Source organism: Xiphophorus maculatus, chromosome 12 (genome assembly GCF_002775205.1).
Source record: "Xiphophorus maculatus strain JP 163 A chromosome 12, X_maculatus-5.0-male, whole genome shotgun sequence".
NCBI lineage: Eukaryota > Metazoa > Chordata > Actinopteri > Cyprinodontiformes > Poeciliidae > Xiphophorus > Xiphophorus maculatus.
The window spans coordinates 16,642,617-16,666,190 of record NC_036454.1 but is presented as its reverse complement, the minus strand read 5'-3'; the positions used below and the strand labels follow the sequence as shown (position 1 = coordinate 16,666,190).

Genomic DNA, 23,574 nt, shown 5'->3' with positions numbered 1-23,574 from the left:
CTTCAAAGCACATTGAACCAGTGATCTGAAAAAAATATAATTCAGAGAGCTGACATCACAGCAAACTGCCCTTCAATGCATCTGATCTGATGTGACACCCACCCAGATTCACACACAGACAGACCCTGCGAAGCGTATTTGGGGGTGTATGCCTGCACAACATTTTCTAATCCATGCGGGGGCAGGGAGACCAGTGACTCACTAACTCATACTAACCTTTAAAACCTATCCCATGCGTCAGAGCATTCAGATCTCAGCGAAGGGCACATCTCAACATCACAGGTGGGAGAATAATATTTATTGGATTTATTGGAAAACATATGAACAAAGATTTCTGTGATGTTGCCTAAATAACATACTTTTTGTTTGTTTTATAGGTAGTCGTTTGAGTGAGAAGCCGGCAGTCAGTTATGTGGGTCCTTGGGAAGCTCAGAGAGAACATGGAGAGCATTCCTCTGGAACTGAATCGTTACATTGGAAAAAACAATGAAAATGCTTTTTTCTCCACAAAGGCCAGCCTCTCACAGAAAATTCACACGAACATCATTACTCCAGACAACATTCCTGAGTTCTGCCTACCTCCACGGCTTTTCAAGAGACAGCCGATGCTAGAAACTGAGATGCCCCAACTTCAGCAGGACAGCCATCAGCAGACACAAAAGAGCAGGCCGTCTTTCCAAGCTAAAATGAAGGATATGAAGGAAAAGAGTGAAGATCCTTTAGTGCCTCAGAAGGCTCCAAGGAAACCTTTGCCATTCTCTGCAGAGTGTTACGGTCTGGCTGGGATTTATGAGAGTCCCAACACTAGAAGGAAAGAGTCTTTGTTCCATTCAAAACGGCCTGTATATGTGTTCGAAAGGCGCATCTCTGCCACAAAACCCAGTCAAGTAAAGGAGACAGCCCCATTGAAAAAAACTTTTTCGGGGTTTTTCCCACTCTTTGTATCCAAAAGCTTCTCAGAAGCAGCAAGCGTGGAAGCTGAAACGCCTTCCAGTGCCAAATCACTCAGAAGCGTCCCATCCAGAAGCCGGTGTCTTAAAGAAACCGTATCCTGCCCTTCGCTGATTGATAGCATGGAGAAAAGCAAGAAACCAAAGAAATTAGGTTTAAGTTTACCAACTTCTTCCTGCAGACAGCTAACCAGTGCTAAAAATCCACCCACCCTGTCCCCACCTGTTCTCCATCAAGTGGACCTGCTCCACTGCCAGGAGAGACTTCAGCATGAACACATCCTTCCTTTGCAGGGCCATGGTCGAGTTCGCCTCTCCACTGAGCACAGCACATTCTCCAATGGTGCTTCCTCAATCTTTTTCACTGTCAGAGTGTGTGTGGTGTCTGTGGAGGGCTTGCTGGATGGAAGTGAACGACAAACTCTGAACTGTGCTGTGAGTTTGTGCCTGATGCCGGGGAAGCTGCAGCGCCAGGAGAGCGCCACCATCAGGAACTGCCGTCGACCCGTGTTCAATGAAGATTTCTACTTCACAGAGCTGAGCCACAAGGATCTGATGGAGCTGCAGCTCCAGGTAAAAGTGGTGGATAAAACTGCAGCGGGAGCTCTGAGGCGGGGAACAGTGATCGGGATGATCTGTAAACCTCTATCCAAGCTGGTGTCCTCTGAGGATCGGGTGTAAGAGTGGATCTGAAACTTATAAGTTTAGTAAAAACAATATTTTTTTCTATGATCACACTGTGATTGCACTTTGTCACCATTATTCACTTTTAGCCACTCTTAGTTGTATTAGCATCTCAGGTAGACGGTATCGAAGTGAATGTAGGAATGGGGACAGTAACCTAAAAAAGGAAGCTACTTGGACAATAATTAAATAGAGGATTTTTTATAAACAAACTGATGTAAGCACAATGTGACACAGTTGTATTTTAGGTGAAAACAACAAAAATGTTAACTCACTGAACTTGTTTTGCTATCTTGGTGATGTTATGTTGTTTTTTTCCTAATTTCTTTAGTAAATGTGTAAACGTGAGTAATTCAACATTATATAACACATTCGATGTAGTACAGTCGTCAAATGGTTCTTCAGAGCATCACTACTCTTCTCAAGTATAAACTTACTTATTATCACTGCTGACAGGATTTGGCATGAGTTTTTTTGTTTTGCTATTTAATCTGTCAAAACAGACAGTAAAACAGAACAACTACCAGACACTGACAGTTGAAGCTGTGTTGGAGAAAGAAGCTCAATAGGTGAATCACTGCAAAATCACAATAAATCCAGCTGGCCTTTATATAACTTTGGTCATAAGAAGGTTAACTTGATTAATAGAGTCTTTTATTCCATCAGCAATGTTAAATAGATGTTCTTTGTTTCTGCATTTTTTAATTAAAATACAAACAAAATGTTCATTGCTGAATCTGTAGAAGTGAAATCTTATAAAGCAAGGTGTAAGTGTTTGTTAGATTCTGCTCAGATTCCAACAAAATTTCTGAAATCTTTATGGGTATTTCTTTATTGGTTGTTTCATACATAAAAAAAACATAAGCAATTATATCAAGATGCTGCTCAAACCAGGATTCAAAACTTTTATAAAAATGTAAGACTAGAATAAAGAGGAATTTTTTTTTATATAAGACAATAAAAAAAATTAGGCTTTTAAAAAAAAATATTTTCTTCTAGATTTTTATAGAGGAAAACATTCATCTGATTGTACATCTCGGTTTGTATAGCTTGGTTGCAGAAAATGTATGACTGATGTTTGCTTTGTTTTATATTATTAATAAAGATAAGGAGTAAGATGTTAATGTTGTAAGTCTTTTTTCACGTTACTTCTTCCCCTCTATATTTCAATCATTAAGATTTGTGAGTGTATGGCAATATATTTTACCATATAATTCTTGATCTACAAGAATCTCTAGCTTCTTGTAGATCATATTTTTTGCAATAAATGGAACAAAAAAGTATTCCTGACATGAGAAAGTGCAAATCATATAGTATGAATCATAGCATCGATTTTTCGGTTATATGAACAATTAAAACCCTTTCGATAGCCTCAAGTCATCAAAATTGGGTGTCTTTAATTATATGCTACAATAACCTGCCATAAAATGTTCTCCGTCGGCAGTTACGGCGTGACGTAACCACATCCTTGATGGACGTCTGAAACTGACGTTGAGTCAGCTTTAAGAAGTGCACTACATGTAAACATGATGAAACACAGATGAAAACAGCGTCAAAATGGTCTTTGAAAGTGTGGTCGTTGACGTCCTCAACCGTTTTTTAGGGGACTACGTTGTGAACCTGGACAGCTCGCAGCTGAAGCTTGGCATATGGGGAGGTAACCGAACTTGTGCTCGTCTTTCATCAGAACACCTTTCCATGCTAGCATGCTACATGCTAATGAACGTTCGCCACACCAGTCCTGTGTGCAGGAAGACTCTCCCAGCTGTCAGTGTCACTTTCACTTCTCTAAATGTCTCTCATTAGTTTATTAGAACCGCTGGGTGATTTTGATGAAAGAAAATGCACCTGTATGTTTTTACTGCAGACATTGTCTCTTGTTGTTTTATTTAATTGGGGTTATATTTACCTTTGGTCTTTAAAGTTTCTGGGAACGGATCAGTTCATGGTTCCGCCCTGTTTTTGGAACCAGGTTAAGACTTGCCTCAGGTTTATTCCGAGTATTTTCATAGTGTTACCAAGAACCTGTCGGTAACACTTCTATGTGTCGGACACATGACGGTTAGAATATGTATTTGCAGTTGATTTATCGGTACATTGTCGTTTTTAATTATTTTTGAATATTTTCTACTTTCCAAGTTGGCAGTCTACATTGTCATCTACATTCCTCTATTGCAGACTGCATGTAGAGATGAAACAAGATATTTAGATAAGCTTTGTAAACAGATATAATTGTTTTTCCATTATCTGACCTGAAATCAGGCTAAACCTTTCCTGTTTATGTGAGGTAAAATTCAGTAACTAGAAGTACTTTTACCTGCTAAATGTTAAAATAGTGAAAGAGATTTTTAAAATTCTTTTTTTGAACGTCGGAAATTTACCTACTCTAAAGTTACTGTGCCTTTAACCCACTTGAAAAGCCCAGGTGATGTTGTCATTAGTTTGAAAGCTTGTCATTGCAGATTAAATCGGAACCTTTGAGGCACATCTGTGGATGTATCTTAAACACTTTGTTCTTGTGAGACATTGTGTAAAAAATCAAAAGAATTTATGCAAGAACTGTAAAATTGTGGGTCTCCAGCTGAATGACTGTGCTTCATCTAGCTGTTCAAACAATTACATCTGACTATAAACACCATTAGCTACACCTGAATTACATCCTTGGTATGTCATTAAGTTTTGTAAAGCCAGATCATTTAATCCAGGTGTGCTGGAGGACAGTGGCACTGAGGAGTTGTGGGCCTCTGTTATAATGAATGTAGAAAGACTGAAAGCACCTTTCCAACTTTGACATATGGGGATGACAGTATCATGCTTTGTAAGTGCAATTCCTAAACTAGATGGCATCATCAGCAGAGATATTATGTGTAAATATCTACGCAACATTTTAAGATATCTGCCAGAAAGTTAAATGATGTGAGAAACTTGTGAACGAATAAAAAAAAAAATATAAAAAAACGTTTGACACAAAATCATATTAAAGGAAATTTTACCAAATACTAATTAAGTGTAGACAATTTTCAAGAAAGTAGAAATATTGTTGTTATTTTGGCATTCAGTAAATAATCTTATTAATAATAAAATGTGAGGCTGATTTCATGCCAGACGGTTAATAATATTTATGTATTCTTATTCAGTGGATGCAAATATCTGTTTTTAAAGGCATGTGTTTTGTGAGGGGTTGTGCTCCGCAGTTAGTATTGGACGAGAGCAGTGAACAGTGATTAAATGCTACATATGTGAGCCTAATATCAAACAGTAGTTTGTTGTGTCTGTATGTAAAATATTTCTGTCATTATAGGTGATGCTGTGCTGAAAAATCTTGAAATAAAGGAAAATGCCTTGGTGAGCTAAATATAACTTGCCGAGTGTTGCGCTCTGAAGCTGATGATTTCTTTGAGTATAATTGGACTTTTCTATTTCTTTTTGCAGAGTCAACTTGATCTCCCTTTTAAAGTGAGAGCTGGTCACATAGGTAAATTTACTACCTCTGTGCGATGCTGTTTTTTTAGATGAGCATTTTCTTATTTGGTGTTTTTTGTTGAAAGGACGTCTCGAGTTAAAAATTCCATGGACGGACATCTACAACCAGTCAGTGGAGGCCACGCTAGATGGAGTCTATCTGCTAATCGTCCCCACAGCAAGTAAGATCGCTGTCTAAGTACTGGCATCAAAACACAGTTAAGGCATAACATAATGCTTTACATTTTGATCAAAAATATTATTATTAGTGGTAGTAAAACATCTTTTCATTAGTAGTTTTTCAAAGGCAAAAATAAACAAAATTCAGCAAATATAAGGTGCAATCAGCAACAGTTAACAGAGAAGTCCTTTATGAACCAAATATGTATATTACAGAAGGGGAAAAAGCAGAGAAATAAAAAAACTATTTAAAAAAAAAAAGTAAAAAGTGAATTTTAAAAGTGTTATAAGTAAGCAGCAGACATGAAGACATTTGAAAACAAGTCATAAAATATTTAAATCACTTCAAGATACAGGAAGCTAGTGGAAGGATTTAATTGTTGGAGTAATGCTCTCTCTCCTTGTGTTGAAATTCAGCCGTAGAGTCGACAGATATCTTAAGACAGCAATGCATTGATCCAGGTTAAATGACACAATAAGTGATTCTTTTGTTTCTTTGCCTTCATTTCTTGTAAATTACTTTAAATTACTGTATGCATGACTAGTTCTGTGAAAATACATTTGTCTTGCCTTGCCTTTGCAAAGCATGCTCTCAACATTAGTAATATTGTGCATGTGTCAATATTTAATGTATGTGTCAATTGAAGCTCATGTCACTTCCAAAACTTAATCCAAGATGTCTAACTTATTTATCCTCCTTTAAAAAAAAGAGATTTTTAAATAAATTATTATATCCCTCTTTTAAATATAATTTCCTCTATCAATAATTTCGGTATTGTCTTTGTCAAACTGTGAAAAAGTTGCATCATTTTCATAATCGAGTATCTCAAATGGCAGATTTGAGATACTTGATTTATTTTTTTTCTTCTGTTTTTAGGAGCAGCCTTATAACAGAGAATTCTACTAAATGCTGTGTCGATTTCTTGCTGTAATAAGAGATCAATAATAGTTAAACCATCTAAAAATATGTAAACCTTGATAATAATATGCCACTCATTATCTGTTCATATTAATACATTCTACAGCCAGTTTATGTTTTAGTAAACTGAAGTATTTCAACAGGCATATTGCCTACTTGTGCCCAGTATACACCTCCTAATTAATCCCAGTTTTGGTGACATGTAAGATAACACTTGTTTCCCTCTGTTTATATTTAATATAATATTTTTGTGGCATGTCATTTGATTCCAGGTATAAAGTATGATGCAGAAAAGGAGGAGAAGCAGCTACAGGAGGCTCGTCAGAGGGATCTTGATCGAATAGAGGAGACAAAACTCAAGGCTGCAGAACAAGGTCAGAGTTCAACTTTGACTATTAAAGAGAGATGTGTGTGTTTCTGTCCAACAATATTTATCTTCAAATAAAGACATTTTTAACAGTTTCAGGAACATCCTGAGCTAAGCCATCAGATGTGAAGGATAAATTAGAAACTAATTTATCAAGCAGGCATTACTGATTGACCAGATATGATGACATATTTCAGCAGCATGCAGCTGCTTATATCCTAAATGCTACTGCTTTTAATTAGAAATGTAGGCTACATGTTGCTTAAGCAGCATTTGTCATGTGTTTTTGCAGATGCTATAGATCATAATAGTAATTTACAGCTATTGTAACAAATCTCAGAAAGCAAATCTCTGACTGCAAATATATACAAACCCAGTTCCAATGAAGTTGGGATGTTGTGTTAAACATTATAAAAGCAGAATATAATAATTAATAAATTCTTTTGTACCTACATACAATTTGTAGCCGATTTGAAGCAATAATTTTATAAAACCATGGGAAACTTTGAGATTGGTAACTGGCCTGTTCCAATGAAGAGGTTTTTGACGTCATCATTTTTTTTTTTTACCTGTCAGGTTGAAGGTAAAACCCGACAGAAAAAAAATATTCAGAACAAATACTCAAAAAATTGTTTGGGTTTTCACAGAGAACACAAAGCTAGAAAAACAGGACACCTTTGTGGAAAAGCTTGTCACACAAGTGATCAAAAACCTACAGGTCAAGATCTCTAACATCCATGTTCGCTATGAGGATGATGTGAGTATTTCAGCTAAATATCAGTAAAAATAACTTTAATTCTCTACAATACCTTGCAGGGATGTTAATACCAATGTGTGTGTTTGTCTCCTCAGATCACTAATCCAAACTGTCCCCTGTCATTTGGAGTGTCGCTTAAAAACCTCAGCCTTCAAGTAATTTGTTATATTTTTTGTTATAATATAATATAATATAATATAATATAATATAATATAATATAATATAATATAATATATGCTTTTACAGACAGCTGATAATTACTGGAAACCCAGTTTGCTAGATGAACACTCCAAGCTTTTCTTCAAGGTAAGAAATTTTACTAAACTTTTTTCCATCACTTTTAAATCGTATATTTCTAGGCAGTGTTTCTTGTGTTGTGCTGCGTACTATCTGTTAACCCCTATAAATTCAACCAGTCAGTTTAGTTCTCAGAAACATTTTTATTTTTTATTGGCTCTGGGATCTGGACCAAAGCTCTAGATGTCAACTCTATGCATCATCATCAGTGAACAGCTTCGTCGCTCCTCATGACTAAGTTGTTTGTATTTTGCTTGTCATCAGTTGGTTCAGCTGAACAACTTGTTTGCCTACTGGAATGTCAACTCGGTTCTCTTCTCTAATCACAGTCCAGATGAAGCCCTGGTGAGTCACTAGATTGGCTTTACCTGCTCAAATTTACCTTAGTTTTTTTTTATTTGGACTTTGCACAATTGAAATGTCTTTTGCAAATGATATGAAAACCTTTTTTTGATCTTTAGGAAAAGACTGGTGTGAAAGTATGATGCAAAACAGAATAAAAAGTCACATTAATAGAGATGTTGTTTTCCAATTTTATAGCGATGTCTTCAGAACAGCATGGAGATCAAACCCTCTGTTCCTGTCAGCCATGACTTCAGTAAGTGAGCCACTGCCTCTTGTTTTGTAATATATTTACAGTTCATCTGATGAAACCTAGGAAAGTTATCTTTTGAGATTATTTCTTCAGTCTGCATGTGATATGCACCACATATGACAAAATGTACTGTGCTCAGATTTTATGTGATAAACCAGTACAGAACTGTAACCAAGTATACTTTTTTAAAATTTGTGGTAATAATGTACCAAAATGTAAAAACTTTTAAGACAAATAAACACTTTTTTAAAGCACTGTATGTGTATATAACAACCATTTAATCACTACCACTATATCCAGAGATTATCACCAAATATCATATATCATTTATCTTGTAACCAGGTTGCTATGTATTGCAAATTTTTTTGCCCAGGTCCCTCTTGAAAATGAGATCTAGATCTCAACGGGGTTTACCTGGTTAAATAAAGGAATATATATATATATTTACGTATATATATATATATCATAAACATTATTTTTGTAATTTTCCCTTGCAACCACTAGTGTGAATTTTATAAATTGATTATTCTTGTACAAGAGAATAAGAGGGAATCTGCTCCATATGGTTAGAAATCCATGGCCTTTATTTATACAAAATCAACTGTGCTAAAAAAATATAAAAAATTGTTTCCTTTTGCTTGTTTCCAGTCTTTCGTCCTATATCCGCAAATGCAAAACTGCGAATGAATCCAAGATCAGATGTGGATTTCTCTTCTCCTAAAGTGGACCTGATGGTCAACCTCAGCGAAGTGGCTATTGAACTCAACAAACCTCAGGTTAGTGTGTCTCTATTCAGGCAAGGTCTGTGGAATTTGACTGGAAAATCCTAAGGCAAATAAAGACGTTTAAGGTAAACAACATTGGATGATAAGAGCGCGCTCTGCTGCTTTGTAATCACCGACTTCCTGTCTTTCCAGTACATTAGCATTTTGGAGCTGCTGGGCTCAGTGGATATGATGTCACGAAATCTGCCATACAGGAAGTACAGACCCCAGGTCCACGTTCACAGAAATGCTCGCATATGGTCAGAATACATCTGAGTGCTTTTTACCACCACTGCCTGCTGCACACCTACTTTTACTGACACAAATGCTTTTATGTTCCTGGATTTCAGGTGGAAATATGTGATCACAGGCATCTTGGAGGTGGACGTGAAGCCTCATCTCCACATGTGGTCATGGCAACACATCCGATGCCACCGGGAAACAGTGAAGTGTTACAGAGGGCTCTACAAGAAGAAGATCACCAGCAAAAAGCCCAGTGTGGAGCTGCTCGAAAAGTTGGAGGTGGGACAGGGATGAACTGCGTTTAAATTAGTTTTTAACTTCTATTTGGGGATTTTTTGAGGAAAAGTTCAAGTTTTGTCTTTGGAGAATAAAATGCACAGCTAAATAATTTTTTGATTTTGATGTAAAGTTGATGCTCATACATTATTATTTTTTTTATGCTGAGTTTTTGCTTAGTTTATCACAATTTATTTAATAAAGAACATTTAATTAATGCTCATTTATTGAAATAATTAGATAAAAAGAGTTTTAATTATGATGATTTTCTTTATTCCCAGGCTACACAGAAATCTTTAGATATTTTCAACATCACGTTGGCGAGACAACAAGCTGAAGTGGAGGTAAAAACCTGGGGTGTTTTATATTTTTCATTTTCTGACAGGTACAATGTATCTATGCAGGAATTTCCATTAATTCATTGCAGCTGTGATCATCTGCTTTATCAAACTTCCTTAGACTGAGCCTAAAGCTAGAGCCTTTCTATAGCTAAAAAGGTCACGATGAACTATAGTACAAGAAAGAACTACAATTAAATTAATCTAGTTGCTTAGAAATTGGCTCTGTTTGCTCCTACTGAAGAGCAATGTTACATAGACGATACACAGTGTTCCAAATTATTATGCAAATTGGATTAAAGTGTCATAAAGATTACATTTTTTATTGTGCTATTAAATTTATTGATGGTATTGTGTGTCAGGGCTCTTTGAATCACTATAATTAATGAATTAATGGGTTAATTAGTTAATTAATTATTAATGGGTTGATTAGTTTGTCTGGTGAGCTCAATTGAAGGAAATCTACTTAAGAAGGATGTTTCACATTATTAAGCAGGCCACAGGTTTCAAGCAATATGGGAAAGAGAAAGGATCTCTGCTGATGAAAATCATCAGATAGTGTAGTACCATATGACAAGGTATGAAAACATGAGATATTTCATGAAAACTGAAGCGTTATCGTACTGTGAGGAGATTTGTGGCTGATTCAGAACAAAGATGGGTTTGTACAGATAAAGGAAGAATGAGGAAGGTTTCTGTTAGACGAATTCATCGGATTAAGAGAGCAGCTGTTAAAATGCCCTTACAAAGCAGCAAACAGTTATTTGATGCTGCTGGTGCCTCTGGAACCTCAAGGTGGAGGATCCTCCAGAGGTTTGCAGTGCATGAACCTACTATTAGCCACCCCTAACCAGAGCTCACAAGCAGAAACGGTCGCAGTGGACCCAGCCGTACATGAAGATTAATTTTCAAACAGATTTGTTCACTGATGACTGCTGTGCAACCCGGATGGTCCAGATGGACGCAGTAGTGGATTGGTGGTGGATGGCCACCACATCCTAACACGGCGTGGCGTCAGCAAGGAGGTGGTGGAGTCATTTTTTGGGCTGAAATCATGGAGAAAGAATCATTGGTCGGCCCCTTCAGAGTCCCTGAAGGTGTGAAAATGACCTCAGCAAAGTATATGGACTTTCTGACTGATCACTTTCTTTCATGGTACAAAAAGAAGAGCCGTACCTTCAGTAGCAAAATCATCTTCATGCAAGACAACGCACCATCTCATGCTGCAAGAAATACCACTGTGTCATTGGCTATGGGCAAAAAGGGGAGAAACTCATGGTGTGGTCACCATCCTCCTCTGACCTCTGACCTCAACCCTATTGAGAACCTTTGGAGTTTCCTCAAGCAGAAGATCTGAAGGTGGAATACAGTTGATATCAAAACAGCAGCTCTGGGAAGATATTCTGACATCCTGCAAAGAAATTCAAGCAGAAACTTTCCACAAACTCACAAGTTCAATGGATACAAGAATTGTGCAGGTGATATCAAAGAAGGTTCTATGTTAACATGAAACTCTGTCTGTTAAGATGTTTTTGACTGAAATAGCTTTTGATTTTAGTACATGTGACCACTTAATGCTGCACATTCAAAGAATGACTGTTTGCAGTTCTTTATAATCCATAAGATGTTTAGAAAATCTGCTGTGCATAATAATTTGGAACAGTGCATTTTGAGTTTTTTATTTTTGAAAAAATACTGTTCTCATGGGGAGCTTTGTTCAGTAAAATTTGATTTATACTGTAATAGTTCATAACTTGGAAGTTATATCGACCATCATTTGCATTGACCATTTAAGAAAATCTGAGAAAATATCACTTTCATAATAATTTGGAGCATGGTGTAAATTTGGTTTTGTTTCAGAGTTTTATTATGCTTCTTCCCCAGGCGAGCAAAGCAGGACTGCGTATTTATCGTCCAGGGAAACAGATGGAGGAGGAGGAGTCTCAGGGTTGGTTTGGCTGGATGTGGAACTGGGGAGGAGAGGCTGAGGCACAGACCAAGGAGGTCAAAACTGGAAGTAAGATTCTAATCCAAACATTGAGTAGGACAGTGGAGGGGAGCAGAAGTTGAAGTTAGAAGCCTAGCAAGAGTGTCACATATATAATTTTGTCAGTAAGGACTTTGTTTTTAATGCCACTGCCTTTTTACATTTTGTCTCTCTCATTTTCTTTGTGTCAGCATTTGATGGGTTGTTTACTGTGGATGAGAAAGCCAAACTTTACACTGCCATCGGATACAGTGAAACTGCAGCTAACCCCAACCTGCCAAAGAACGTGAGTCACTTCCCTCTGAAATCACCTCCCTCGTTTATGATGGTTGGGTTTTTTCAGAAGAATATCAAAACTACCTTGGAGAGCTAAGTGTGTTCGCAGACCTTTAAAACAGTTGTCAAATCCATCTTCATTTGAAGGAAAATTCAAATAGTTGTAAAATTATTTTATAAGCATCTGTGTATGTTAAGATGAAGACAGACTCAGCATGTAACATCTAAAGTCTCTCAAATTACATTTAAAGCTCTAAAAATGAATATTACAATGGGACATTCAACCAGTGACATGTGATTATGCTTTATTTTCTATTCACCTTTTAGAGTAAACATTAGTTTTTGTACAATCTTTATTAAGTCTCAATGTCACTTGGTTATTGTCGAATGTAATATTTTTACTATTAACATCAGCAACAGAGAAGAAACGCTCTTTTAAACTAAAAAAAAACTATTTTGGTGATTTCTTTCCAATGTAATAAAAAGTGATTTTTTTTTTAATATTAGCACAGTCATTTGAGTCAAATATCAATCAAGCGACTGCAGTTAAAACAGCAGCTGCAGACTCTGACAGTAACGTGTGCATCCTTGATAAAAAATATTAACTGCTATGTCATTGCTTTTAGTTTGAAGCAATGAAGGTAAATTTCCACATGGAAAAACTGTCTGTGTCCATCAAAGACCAGAAGGACAAAAACGAAATCATCAAACTGACTGTGGGGGAGCTCAAGTCCACACTCACACAGAGACCCGGAGCACAAGCCATTAAGTAAGTCAAGGCTTTTATTTTGTTCTAATTTGTACTCGTTCCACTTCAAATTATATTTCTGTGATTTTAATTTATCTGAAAGCCTGATCAGATCGTTTCTCTGTTGGACCTTTTTATTAGAGTCACAGCCCAGCTTAGTTTGTTTGAGGTCACTGGTCTGGCCACTAAGCGTCCGGCACCGACCCTCCTTTCATCGAGAAAGGCGGCCACAGGAGCAGGAACCCCGCTGTTTTGCATCCTGTTTGAGACCAACCCGCTGGATGACAGTGCCAACCAGAGGCTCCACGTTGAGTCACAACCACTGGAGATCATCTATGATGCAGTGAGTGAAGCTTTCCAGACTGCTGGTGTAGTGTGTCGGGGTGTGTGTGCGTGTGTGTGTGCGCAACATCGTTGCCGTCAACTAAGGTTTTTCCCATGCTGTTGCGTCTTATCCAGAAAAGTGAATTAATATTAGTGTTCTTTGTGACACACCAGCAAAAAGCGATGCAGAATTATGACGTGGAATCATAACAATGGTTACTCCTGACTAAACACTTGTTCACCTATTGCTGCAATTGCAGTTGCAAGTGTTTTTGAGTATGTTTCTACCGGCTTTGCACGTAGATGGATAGATGGCACCTGTGAACAAAAATTTTGAAGTCCTACCACATATCCTCAATTTGATTTTTTTAAAGCTTTGAAATAAATCAAATTGAGGATATGTGGTAGGACTTCAAAATTTTTGTTCACAGGTGCCATCTATCCATCTACGTGCAAAGCCAGTCTTGTTTTCTTCCTCAATACTTCTTTAGGAACTTCCCTGTATTTAGTTACCCTCATAATTTTGATATTGACCAGCTTGTTTGTTTCTGTTGAAGAAAAACATCCCCACATCATGATCCTGTTCAGGAAGATGCACTGTGTTGGTTTTCTGCCTGGCACAACTTTTTGCATTATGGCTTTTTTTTCCTAGAGAAATAAGATTGAGCATAGCGCTTTGCTTCTGATCTGTCTGCTGTGTTCCTTAGTCTTCAGGATGCTGGTTGTTCACAAATTGTGTCAAAAGGCTCTTTGTTACTTTCACAGAGCAACTGTATTGAAGAAATTTGATTGTGCAGTGGTGCTGTCATTTCTAAAGGAGTTGGTTTCACTATATTTTATTTATTAATTTAAAGAGTAAAAAGGTCCAAATGCAGGTGTTTGCCGCACTTCAGATTTTTATTTCTAAGCCATTTTCATTAGCCACGGATCCTTTGCCCTCCACTTTCAGATTATTTGTTGCCTTGTGCTGATGTATCACAGAAAATCCTAAATACTCGACATTGAAGCCAGTCACTTTATTGTGAGAACATGTGGAGCAGTTCAAGATGTATTCAAACCTTCGTACAGTAGTGTAAGAAGTCTGTTAAGTGTTTTTGATCTTTTTGTGTAGATAACGGTGAACAACATGTCAGAGTTCTTCAGGCCTCCAGATGACCTGCAACTGGATGAGCTCACCAACGCCACCCTGATGAAACTGGAGCAATTCAGAGACCGCACATCCACTGGTGAGTCGCACATATATTCACAAATATCCTGATCCCAGCTCTCTGATGGCTGCATGTTTACATTCTTTTCTTTCAGCTGAATTTTGAGTTTGTGGTGTCTGCAGACACTAAGCATGTCTACTCATTGAACAAACTCAGCATTCAGATGATATGATTCCTGTTTTTTTTTTTTTTTTACAATGTTATCTTCTGGCTGTTGCAAATAATTTTTTCCTTTTTTCATCCAATCGTTTCTTCAGTCTTTATGTTCTTCATTTCTTCATTTAGTCATCACTTCATTACTCTGATTCATCCTTCAATCCTGCTTTCTTTACTTCCTTGCTCAGTCTTTCAGTTTTTTCTTTTCTACCTTCAACCCTATTTTATTCAATAAATGTCATTCATTTCCTATTTTAACACTTGCATCCATCAGTCAAGCCTTCTGTCCTTCTTTCTTTCCTTCCATCTTACATTCCTTTCCTTCCTTAAGTTTGTTCTTTTTTCCTTCCATAAAACTGTACATCATCTTACACCCCCTTGACTTGGGGGTGTAAGATGATGTACACTAAGATAAGATAAGATAAATCTTTATTGTCATTGTCACAAGAACAACGAAATTCAAAAGGTGCCATCAGTCAGTGCACATGCCCAAAAACAAAAAATAACTGTCTTAACTGAGTTAGTTTAACATTAACTAGTTAATTTAGTTATTGTTAAACTAAATGGGTTAAACTGAGTTTAACTCAGTTAGCTTAACTAACCAAATAAACAAATATATTGTTCGTTCTTTTCCATTTCTCTTAAGTAAGAGTAAAACAAAACCTCAATGTATGGAGTCATGTAAACATTTCCAAGTATAGGACACTGAATGCTAAAGTTGTTCTGTCATTTTTAATAAAATCCATCTTTCCTTCCTTCTAGTTATCCATAATTTTTTTAGCAATAAAGAAAGCAGTATAAATCAAAACTACCTTTACATTATTAACTCTAAGTTTTGAGCAGTGAGTAATGAATTGATTGTTTCATTCTTTAGGTTTATTGTACGTGATCGAAACTCAGAAAGTTCTTGACCTGAAGGTGAACTTGATGGCCTCCTACGTCATCATTCCACAGACCGGCTTTTACGACGGAACCCAGAACATTGTGCTTTTGGATCTTGGCCATTTCAAGGTCAGAAGATGTCTAAAAAAACTTTAAAGATGAGTAAATGTGACTCAAAGAGCAGATTTGAACTTCCTCTTCAATGGCTTTTAGATGTCCAGTTCAAGCAAGAAGGATCTGCCGCAGCTGTCAGTGGGTTCCAGCAAGATTGAAGACATCATGTCCAGAGCATACGACAACTTCGACGTTCAGCTCAGCAGCCTGCAGCTGCTTTACAGCAAACCAGGTACTCAGAGCAGAAACAAGTAAATCCTTCATTTGTTTAGTCACCATTCGTCATCTTCCAGTCACAGATATCAAGATATAACAACATTTTAATAAGTTACCATTTCAAAACGTTTTACATTTACCCTTTAAAAGTTCCTACATTTGAAAGTCCTTTTTCATAAGATATCAGAGAATGTGCCAGTGAATTCAGAATCTGCTCCAGGTCTATGAAGCACTGCCCCTCCCCCATCTGTTTCTGTGCTCCGCCACTATCTTGGCTTAAATGAGGTTACATACACTAACTTGACTATTTGGAAAGGATGAAAAGATACAGATAATAAGTCCAAACCCAGCTGCCTGTAGCATTCAACCAGCCCCAAATGCCATGTGAGTGTTTGTTTCTGCAGACATGCAGCTGTACACCTGCACTGTGTCTGATAAAAGACCAGGTAGTTTGAGGGTTTACTGTTTGTAAATGTCAAACTGAAGTGCTGTAGTGCATTATTGTAAAGTATGTTCACTGTGTTGTCTATCTTTATTAACACTGGTCCCTCAAGACGCATTGTATTGCTTTTTTCTGGTGTAATATATTTGTAAAATCTACTTATGGTCACAGAATTGAAAAAAAATAATGTTTTTAAATATTTAATAGAGTAAAAAGACATATGTAGATGTTTTTATCGTTTATAAAACACACCAGAAATGTTCAAAACAGTGACTTTAAAATCATAAGGGGTGTATGTTACACCACTGCTTAAAAATATTTTTAATTCTGAAAAACATGGAAAGCCATGATGTGGAAACACACAGTCACTCTTCTTAATCGAAGAATATCAGCTCTTTCTCTTACTCTAAAAAACAGAACAGCTTACTATATATAGCATCTGTGTTGAATCAGGAGAAAAATAAAGAGGCTGTGATTATCTGCAGACGGTGACTGGAAAAGAGCTCGCAAACAGAAACGGTCTCCACTCCACATCCTGGAGCCTGTGGATATGAAAGTGGTTGTCAGCAGGGCCATGGTTGTGAGCGACACACGTATGGCAAAGTAAGTGTACGGTTGTCTTCACTATACACTAAAGAGATGAGCTGTTGTTTTTTGTGTACTCACAGATGATAAGATTATATTTAAACCAAGCAGCAGGAAACAGTGCAGAATTACCAGATTGCAGGAAAATAAAATATATTTTATGTATTGCCAAATATGTTTTGAGTTATGATGTTTTACTGAAGGCTAAAGTTTGTCAACCACACTGTCAGTCTGGCTGCAGGTTGTGTAATTTTGTTACAATTCTGGTGTTTTAGGTATAAAATGTTTGGTGAACTCCCACTGTTGTCTCTTCGAATTTCTGACAACAAACTCCGAAATGTTCTGGAGCTGGTGGACAGCATCCCACTGCCTGAGAGCAGACCTGCAGCCCGTAGCACCACTACTTCTATAAGGGTAGGAGAAAATCAGCTAACTTGGGGAATACTAACTCTTTTGGGAAAGTCATTGCTGTCATTTTTTAATAACTAGCCTGTCATTGAGATGAGCCTAATTGATTTTATTTTATGCGTATGCTTCCTCAGCCGAAGCAGTCATTCACTCCTCAGCTCACTGCGAGAAAACACCTGAGTTTAGTCGACCAGCGTTCCTCGATCATTTTTGAGTCCTGTGAGAGTATCAGCATCGCCTCTCTGGGTGAGACACAGCAGGAGAATCCTGAACAATTAACAATATACTCTGATGCAACAAGTTACTCTAGCACTTGAGGCTCAGATTTCATTTTGCATGAAAAAAACAAAATCTGAAATTCCAGCTTACATTACTATCTGTATATAAAGGTGAACCTGTTCCACACTATGTAAAAAAAGAAAAGTAAAAATAAGGTAGCTGACTGGTGTAGTTTTGTTTTGTAAATTTGACAGGGTCACAGGAAGATTTGTTCTATGACGCCCCCAGCTCTCCGATCGGAGAGAAGGCGTTCTTCCCGGACAATCCCATGCCGCTACGCTACGCCGATTTAAGCAAAAGAACAAATCTCATTAAAGAAGATCCTCAGAAGAACATGACTGACTTTATAATGAGATTCGAGATCAATGAGGTAAAAACGATTTTGCAAAACCAATAGGTAATTTGAGGGTTTTGTTGCAGAGAAGTTTTATAATAATTGACATTCAACAAAAGTAAAATGCATGTGCATAATTAGAACATTCTTAAATGTATTTAGTGTCAACTGCTAGATAATGCCTTATATAGTAAATCTGCAAAAAAACAATTTCCGTTACTTTCTCCTGTACTAGTAATTTTGCATGCTTGTAGTGAATATTTATTCTTGAACGTCGCCCTGGCTTTGTAAGACACCTTTTAGAGGTTGGTGTTATTTGTCTAACACATGTCTTCTTTGTCCTCTCATTTGTTCGTCCATGTTTCAGTTGTCTGTTCAGCTCTGTCGTCTGTCAGGAGCTCAGGAGATCGTTGTTCTCCAACTGGACATCGAGGGTCTGGGCACTGAGCTGAAGCTGCGTACCTTCGACATGACGTCAAACACCTTCCTGCGCGAGATCTGCTTGAAGTGTCCCGAATACATGGGTCAGTAAATGATTCATTCAAGTTTATGTCAAAACTAACAACTAGATATTAGTTATTATAGTGTTTTTATGATGCTTTGTTTCAATCCTCTGTGTAGATTCTGAAGACAAGCAAGTTCAGCTGATCACCACTTTAGACAACTCAGAAGTTGACCTTCTCACCTTGGAGTATATCAAAGTACTTTGTTCCACTCACATTAAAGCAGATCAGCTCAGAATAAATTCAGTTGAAGCCAGACGTTTACATACATGGTATACAGAGAGTCAACCTTTTCTTTTTAGTGTCTGAATTTAAATTGGACTAAACTTTTCTGTCAAGCGAATTTCCAGCAAGCTGAATAGGAAGTTTGTGAAGGGAAAACCAAAACATGTTACCAAAGTCATAGAGCTTAAAAAGCTAATTTTACCAAATATTAAGGATCCTGCATTTAAACATCTGAATAAAAACAAGTACATTTAAAAATCTATTTACCAAATAAATGTATTTGTCATAGTCACAAATGACACTGGAGAAGTTTAGTTTGATTTAGTAATTTTAAAAAAGTTGTGACCTATTATACAGTGTATGTAACATCTGATTTCAATTGTGTGTTCAAAACGGTAATAAACAATATTATTATTAATTGTATCTTCCTTTTAGGCGGATAAAAATGGTCCTGAGTTTAAGTCTCAGCATAACAACACAGAGCAACTCATTAAGGTGAGAAATAAAGACAAACATTTGTTTTTCAAATGTTATGCAGTAAATATGTTCAAAATGCTCAGTTATGTTTGAATTATTTTTTTTTCTCTTTTGAAAAACAGTTTTAGTGCTGAAAAGAAACAAAAATGTAACGTTTAAACCGATCAGAAAATTTCTGATTTTCTGTAATACCTCAGAGGCCACTTCTCATTTCTTTGCTAAGGACAATAACATGAACTCAAGTTTTGATGAACTTTCACTAAACAGCTAAATGTAAACATTGACCATAAAAGTTAGTTTTGGCACCCATCAGAAATGAAAAGAATTGCATGAATATCTCAATATTTGAAGTGACATAATTTATGCCTCAAAGGATATATGCCTTCATCTGATCTGTACTAAAGGCAAAAATAAAGAGTAATGAGAACATGGTGCTCATTAACCTGTTTAAAAACTGGTGCTCTTTGGTTTGATCCATTTAATAAACAAGAAGAAAATTTATTTTCATCAGTATTTGATCTGCTGATCATTAAATCAAAACTGGTTGATTGATTGGTGTATCTCTAATTTTTGAGCATAAATTGTCCCCTTATTACAGAGTTGGTAATTTTATCAAAATTCTTGATCAAAACTGTCTCCTTGTCAGGTGACATTTTCATCTTTGGATGTTCATCTGCATACGGAGGCTCTCCTTAACACCATGAGCTTCCTCAGTAACCTCCTTCCTCCATCCAGTAAGAAGGAAGGAGGGCCAGAGGAGCTGCCCGCCATCCCAGAGGAAGAGGAGGCTGAGGCAGGAAAAGAGGAGGAGAAGAAGGGGGAAACAGCTGTAACCAAGAAAAAAAGTATTTACTTTTGTACATTGTAATGTGGAAAAAATATAGATGATATTTTAGTGCTGAATATCTTTTATCTGCTGTATTGAAAGTATTGCCAAGTGTTGTTTGTTTCATTTTAGTGTTCAGGCTTCCCTCTCTAAACAATCTCCCTTTTTTTTTCAGCCTCTAAAAGCTCAAAGTTTGCAGACGTGGTGAATCTTCGTGTGAGAGCAGATCTGCGCTGCTTGAAGGTGTTCATTCGAGGACAGAAAGCTCGAATATCAGAGATAAGTATTGAAGGTATGTGAGAAATTGTATTACACAGCAGTCCTCCAGATCGAGCTAAGACCAGAAATGCTTTCCTTAAATTTGTTTTATTGTATCAGATGACAAGAAATCCTCTGTAGGTACAGATTTTTTTTTTTTTTTTATGAATTTACTATAAGTTTTCTGTTGACTCAGCTAGCTTATCTTTCCTATTATCTTCTGGTTTTGCTTTTGTAAAGAATTTGTTCTCAGTGTGTGATTGTTTTGACTCCTCAGGTCTGGTTACTGATGTCATGATGAGGAAGAAGAACATGGAGATCCTAGCCAACCTAAAGAGCATTGTGATCCTGGACTGCAACAAGGACGCGTTATACAAGAAGGTACATGCTCTAGTTGACTTTTCTGGCATTTTTATTTGTGTATTGCTCTTATAGAGAGGCATGAACATGAACTTCTCAGGATATTTTAAATTTCTATGATAAACAGGCGTAATTTGAGATTACACCTGTTGATAATACTTTGGCCAATTTCTGATCTCAAATTTTGTAGAGCTCTGACCAAAGTTGATATTAGCCATCTTAATTTTCTCATAAAGAACAGTTTTTTTTCCACATCTTAAATAATTGAAGTTTTACTGTGTTAGGTGTTGATGTATCAGTGATTAATCATATACAGCGAAAAGTCTAATTTTTTTGTGCCTGCTTTACTGGAAATCAGAACATTTAACCAAATTTTGGGGCACAAGTAGCTGTGCACCCCGACCACACACCTAAAATAAGAAATAGGATGGGGGTTTTTTCTACCCCATACTGGAAAATGTGCAATTAAACAGCTTCTCACTATTAATTTCATAATTGATATTTACTTAGCAACTGGTATTCACATGTTTAGCACCGTTAGAGTTAGTAAAGGTTAGCATCAGTGTCTCTTTACATTCTCTGTTGTAGGTAGATTTTTATGCTACCTGAGATTCCAAAACACTTTCAGCATTTTCAAATCCAGCAACTTTCATCAAGAGCCGCTGCTCCTTCACATCGAGAGGAGCCAGTTGAGGTGGCTCGGGCATCTGGTCAGGATGCCTCCTGGACGCCTCCCTGGTGAGGTGTTCCGGGCACGTCCCACCGGGAGGAGGCCCCGGGGAAGACCCAGGACACGCTGGAGGGACTATGTCTCTCGGCTGGCCTGGGAACGCCTCGGGATTCCCCCGGAGGAGCTAGAAGAAGTGGCTGGGGAGAGGGAAGTCTGGGCCTCCCTTCTGAAGCTGCTACCCCCGCGACCCGACCTCGGATAAGCGGAAGAAGATGGATGGATGGATGGATGGCAACTTTCATCATAGACAGAATCAGACTCTTCAAATTGAGTAAAAAATCAACAACATTGCTTTAAAAGGCTCAGCTTTCAGTTATCGAAGGAGCAGCTCAGGTTTCTGCTGATGTTAGCAGGACCTGTTAGCACTTTGATGTGGTTTGTTCTTTGATTGGAAAAACGAGATCCCAGTTGGGCAGCTACTAGTCAGGGCCTAAATTCTGTCACTAGCTCATTTCTCTCCATAGCTGTACTGTCAGGTCGATTGGATTACACATTTTTCAGTTCACTTCTTATATATCTACTTTGTTCCCTGTAGTTCACTGATTACTTACAGTTTGCTTCTATACAGTTTTATGTAAATCTTTCCTATTATATTTCCCTTCTTTTCAGGCTGTCTCTATTGCAGATAAGCAAGTTTTTGCCTTCAGGATGTTGAACCACACAGATGCAACAGAAGGAGATGCCTACCTCGACATGTCTAATGTTGACACGTCTGTCACGCTAGAAGTCGGCTGCATTCAGGTTATTTTCCTCAACAAGTTTGTCTCCTCCATCCTGGTAAGGATCACTTCACTCTGAACTGATCTTGGGTTCGTCTACAGCATCATTACTGGATTTAAAATTATTCTCCACTTATTCTTCCTTTCAGGTATTCATTAATAATTTCCAGGAGGCGAAAGAAGCCCTCGCTGAGGTGACAGTTCAGGCTGCAGAAAAGGCAGCCTCTGGTGTGAAGGAACTGGCAGAGAGAAGCACTCGAATTGCTCTTGACGTCCACTTCAACGCACCAGTGATTTTCCTCCCCCAGTCTTCCTCCTCTTCAAACGTCATTGTTGCTGATCTTGGCTTCTTGTCCATAAAGAACCGTTTCATCAAGCAGCCGTTTAAAAGCGACGCTACAATCCCGCCGGTTGTGGATAAAATGATCATGAAACTGACTGACCTCAAGATGTACAGGTCTGAGCCAAAAGTGTGACTGCCCACAGATGGAGTTTATACACATAGGATATTTTTTATTAATCATTTTAGGAACTGTTGTGATGCTTTTGCTTTCAGAACCACTTACAAAAATGGGAAATTTGAAGGCGAGACTCAGCTGCTGAAGCCGGTCAGCCTGGACCTGGAAATCCAACGAAATCTTTCGGCTAATTGGTACCACAGCATCCCTGATATAGAGATCACTGCTCATCTTAAGCCTATGAGTGTAAGTGTTCATGTACAGCTGCAGTAAGGACAAGTATCAAATAATTGATAAAAAATTAATTATCAAATTATCAAAAATTTGTATATTCACACAAGATGAATATACTTTATTTCAGAAGTTCCCATCAGTTTCAAGCTTATGTTGAAAAATATGAATCATTAAAATGTTTTCTTTTTGATTATGTTCCATGTTTGCTCCTGACAGCTGATCCTCTGCCAGGATGACATGATTGTGGTCTTGAGGACTTTGAGCGAGAATCTGTCAGAGAAGTCTGAAGCTGTTCAGCCTCCAGCTGTTCTGCCCACCACTGACCACTCCTCTGATTCTGTATCCAACAAAGAGTCCCAGGGCTCAGGAACCACCGGACCCACCAGCTGTAAGATTATGCCATTGTTTCTGAAAGTGTAATAGTGTAAAAAATATCTGCTTACTTGATTTATAAGTCCCTAAAAACATGCGAGTACAGTACATATCATTAAAAACGCTGTGTCATGTGTAAATAAATAAACTTGATTTAAAATTTGAACATTATGAGCATTCATACGATCAGTTAGGTAGGTTATTGTCTTCGTCATAAAATCTGAGAGGGTGAATATTATTTTCTGTTCACTGTTTTAACCCGTTGCAATGTTAACGTTATAGCAGGCAACACGGTGGTGATAGCTGCTGTGGTCGAGACCCAGAAACACAGCAAGCTCAAGACAACGCTCAAGCTGAACTTCAAGTTCGACTCCATGACGCTGGTTCTGTTCATCCCTAAAGAGAACGTGGTACGTAGACAAAGATACACACATAAAAACAATTACATCTGATTACACTTTGGACACCCCTCATTTACAGACTGGATAAAGATTGAATTTTTGAGATTCAGATAGAGAAATCACTGATTAGGGTCGATCAAGCTGAAAATTATCCTGTGCAGATTTCTCTGTGCATCTCTAATAAATTCTCTATTTACCTCTCTTGTAACTTAATGTGAAC

At 37.5% G+C, this 23,574-nt stretch overlaps 2 protein-coding genes across 6 annotated transcripts in view; both read left to right on the top strand.

Annotated features, from left to right (window-relative positions):
* The first annotated feature begins 410 nt into the window (after positions 1-410).
* On the top strand, positions 411-2,387 carry LOC102216553 (C2 calcium-dependent domain-containing protein 4C-like). The gene has a single exon (XM_005795072.2). It carries the CDS (start codon positions 411-413, stop codon positions 1,629-1,631), a length of 1,221 nt encoding a protein of 406 aa, XP_005795129.1. The 3' UTR covers positions 1,632-2,387.
* Positions 2,388-3,114: 727 nt separating this feature from the next.
* The window catches only part of vps13a (vacuolar protein sorting 13 homolog A), a 46,011-nt gene continuing 25,551 nt past the window's right edge, over positions 3,115-23,574 (top strand). For all 5 annotated transcript variants that reach the window (XM_023344282.1, XM_023344279.1, XM_023344280.1 and 2 more), the window contains exons 1-36: positions 3,115-3,291; positions 4,936-4,979; positions 5,067-5,109; positions 5,183-5,278; positions 6,468-6,569; positions 7,210-7,319; positions 7,415-7,474; positions 7,566-7,625; positions 7,881-7,961; positions 8,157-8,214; positions 8,860-8,987; positions 9,129-9,235; positions 9,326-9,497; positions 9,776-9,838; positions 11,717-11,849; positions 12,011-12,105; positions 12,722-12,864; positions 12,985-13,186; positions 14,279-14,393; positions 15,406-15,542; positions 15,627-15,759; positions 16,671-16,788; positions 17,046-17,184; positions 17,313-17,424; positions 17,652-17,827; positions 18,159-18,315; positions 18,413-18,492; positions 18,955-19,014; positions 19,643-19,841; positions 19,998-20,114; positions 20,358-20,461; positions 21,780-21,947; positions 22,039-22,346; positions 22,446-22,593; positions 22,798-22,969; positions 23,236-23,363. In XM_023344282.1, the coding sequence (XP_023200050.1) occupies positions 3,192-3,291; positions 4,936-4,979; positions 5,067-5,109; positions 5,183-5,278; positions 6,468-6,569; positions 7,210-7,319; positions 7,415-7,474; positions 7,566-7,625; positions 7,881-7,961; positions 8,157-8,214; positions 8,860-8,987; positions 9,129-9,235; positions 9,326-9,497; positions 9,776-9,838; positions 11,717-11,849; positions 12,011-12,105; positions 12,722-12,864; positions 12,985-13,186; positions 14,279-14,393; positions 15,406-15,542; positions 15,627-15,759; positions 16,671-16,788; positions 17,046-17,184; positions 17,313-17,424; positions 17,652-17,827; positions 18,159-18,315; positions 18,413-18,492; positions 18,955-19,014; positions 19,643-19,841; positions 19,998-20,114; positions 20,358-20,461; positions 21,780-21,947; positions 22,039-22,346; positions 22,446-22,593; positions 22,798-22,969; positions 23,236-23,363 (4,368 nt within the window). In that variant the 5' untranslated portion in view covers positions 3,115-3,191. The remainder of the gene's footprint in view (positions 3,292-4,935; positions 4,980-5,066; positions 5,110-5,182; positions 5,279-6,467; positions 6,570-7,209; positions 7,320-7,414; positions 7,475-7,565; positions 7,626-7,880; positions 7,962-8,156; positions 8,215-8,859; positions 8,988-9,128; positions 9,236-9,325; positions 9,498-9,775; positions 9,839-11,716; positions 11,850-12,010; positions 12,106-12,721; positions 12,865-12,984; positions 13,187-14,278; positions 14,394-15,405; positions 15,543-15,626; positions 15,760-16,670; positions 16,789-17,045; positions 17,185-17,312; positions 17,425-17,651; positions 17,828-18,158; positions 18,316-18,412; positions 18,493-18,954; positions 19,015-19,642; positions 19,842-19,997; positions 20,115-20,357; positions 20,462-21,779; positions 21,948-22,038; positions 22,347-22,445; positions 22,594-22,797; positions 22,970-23,235; positions 23,364-23,574) is intronic.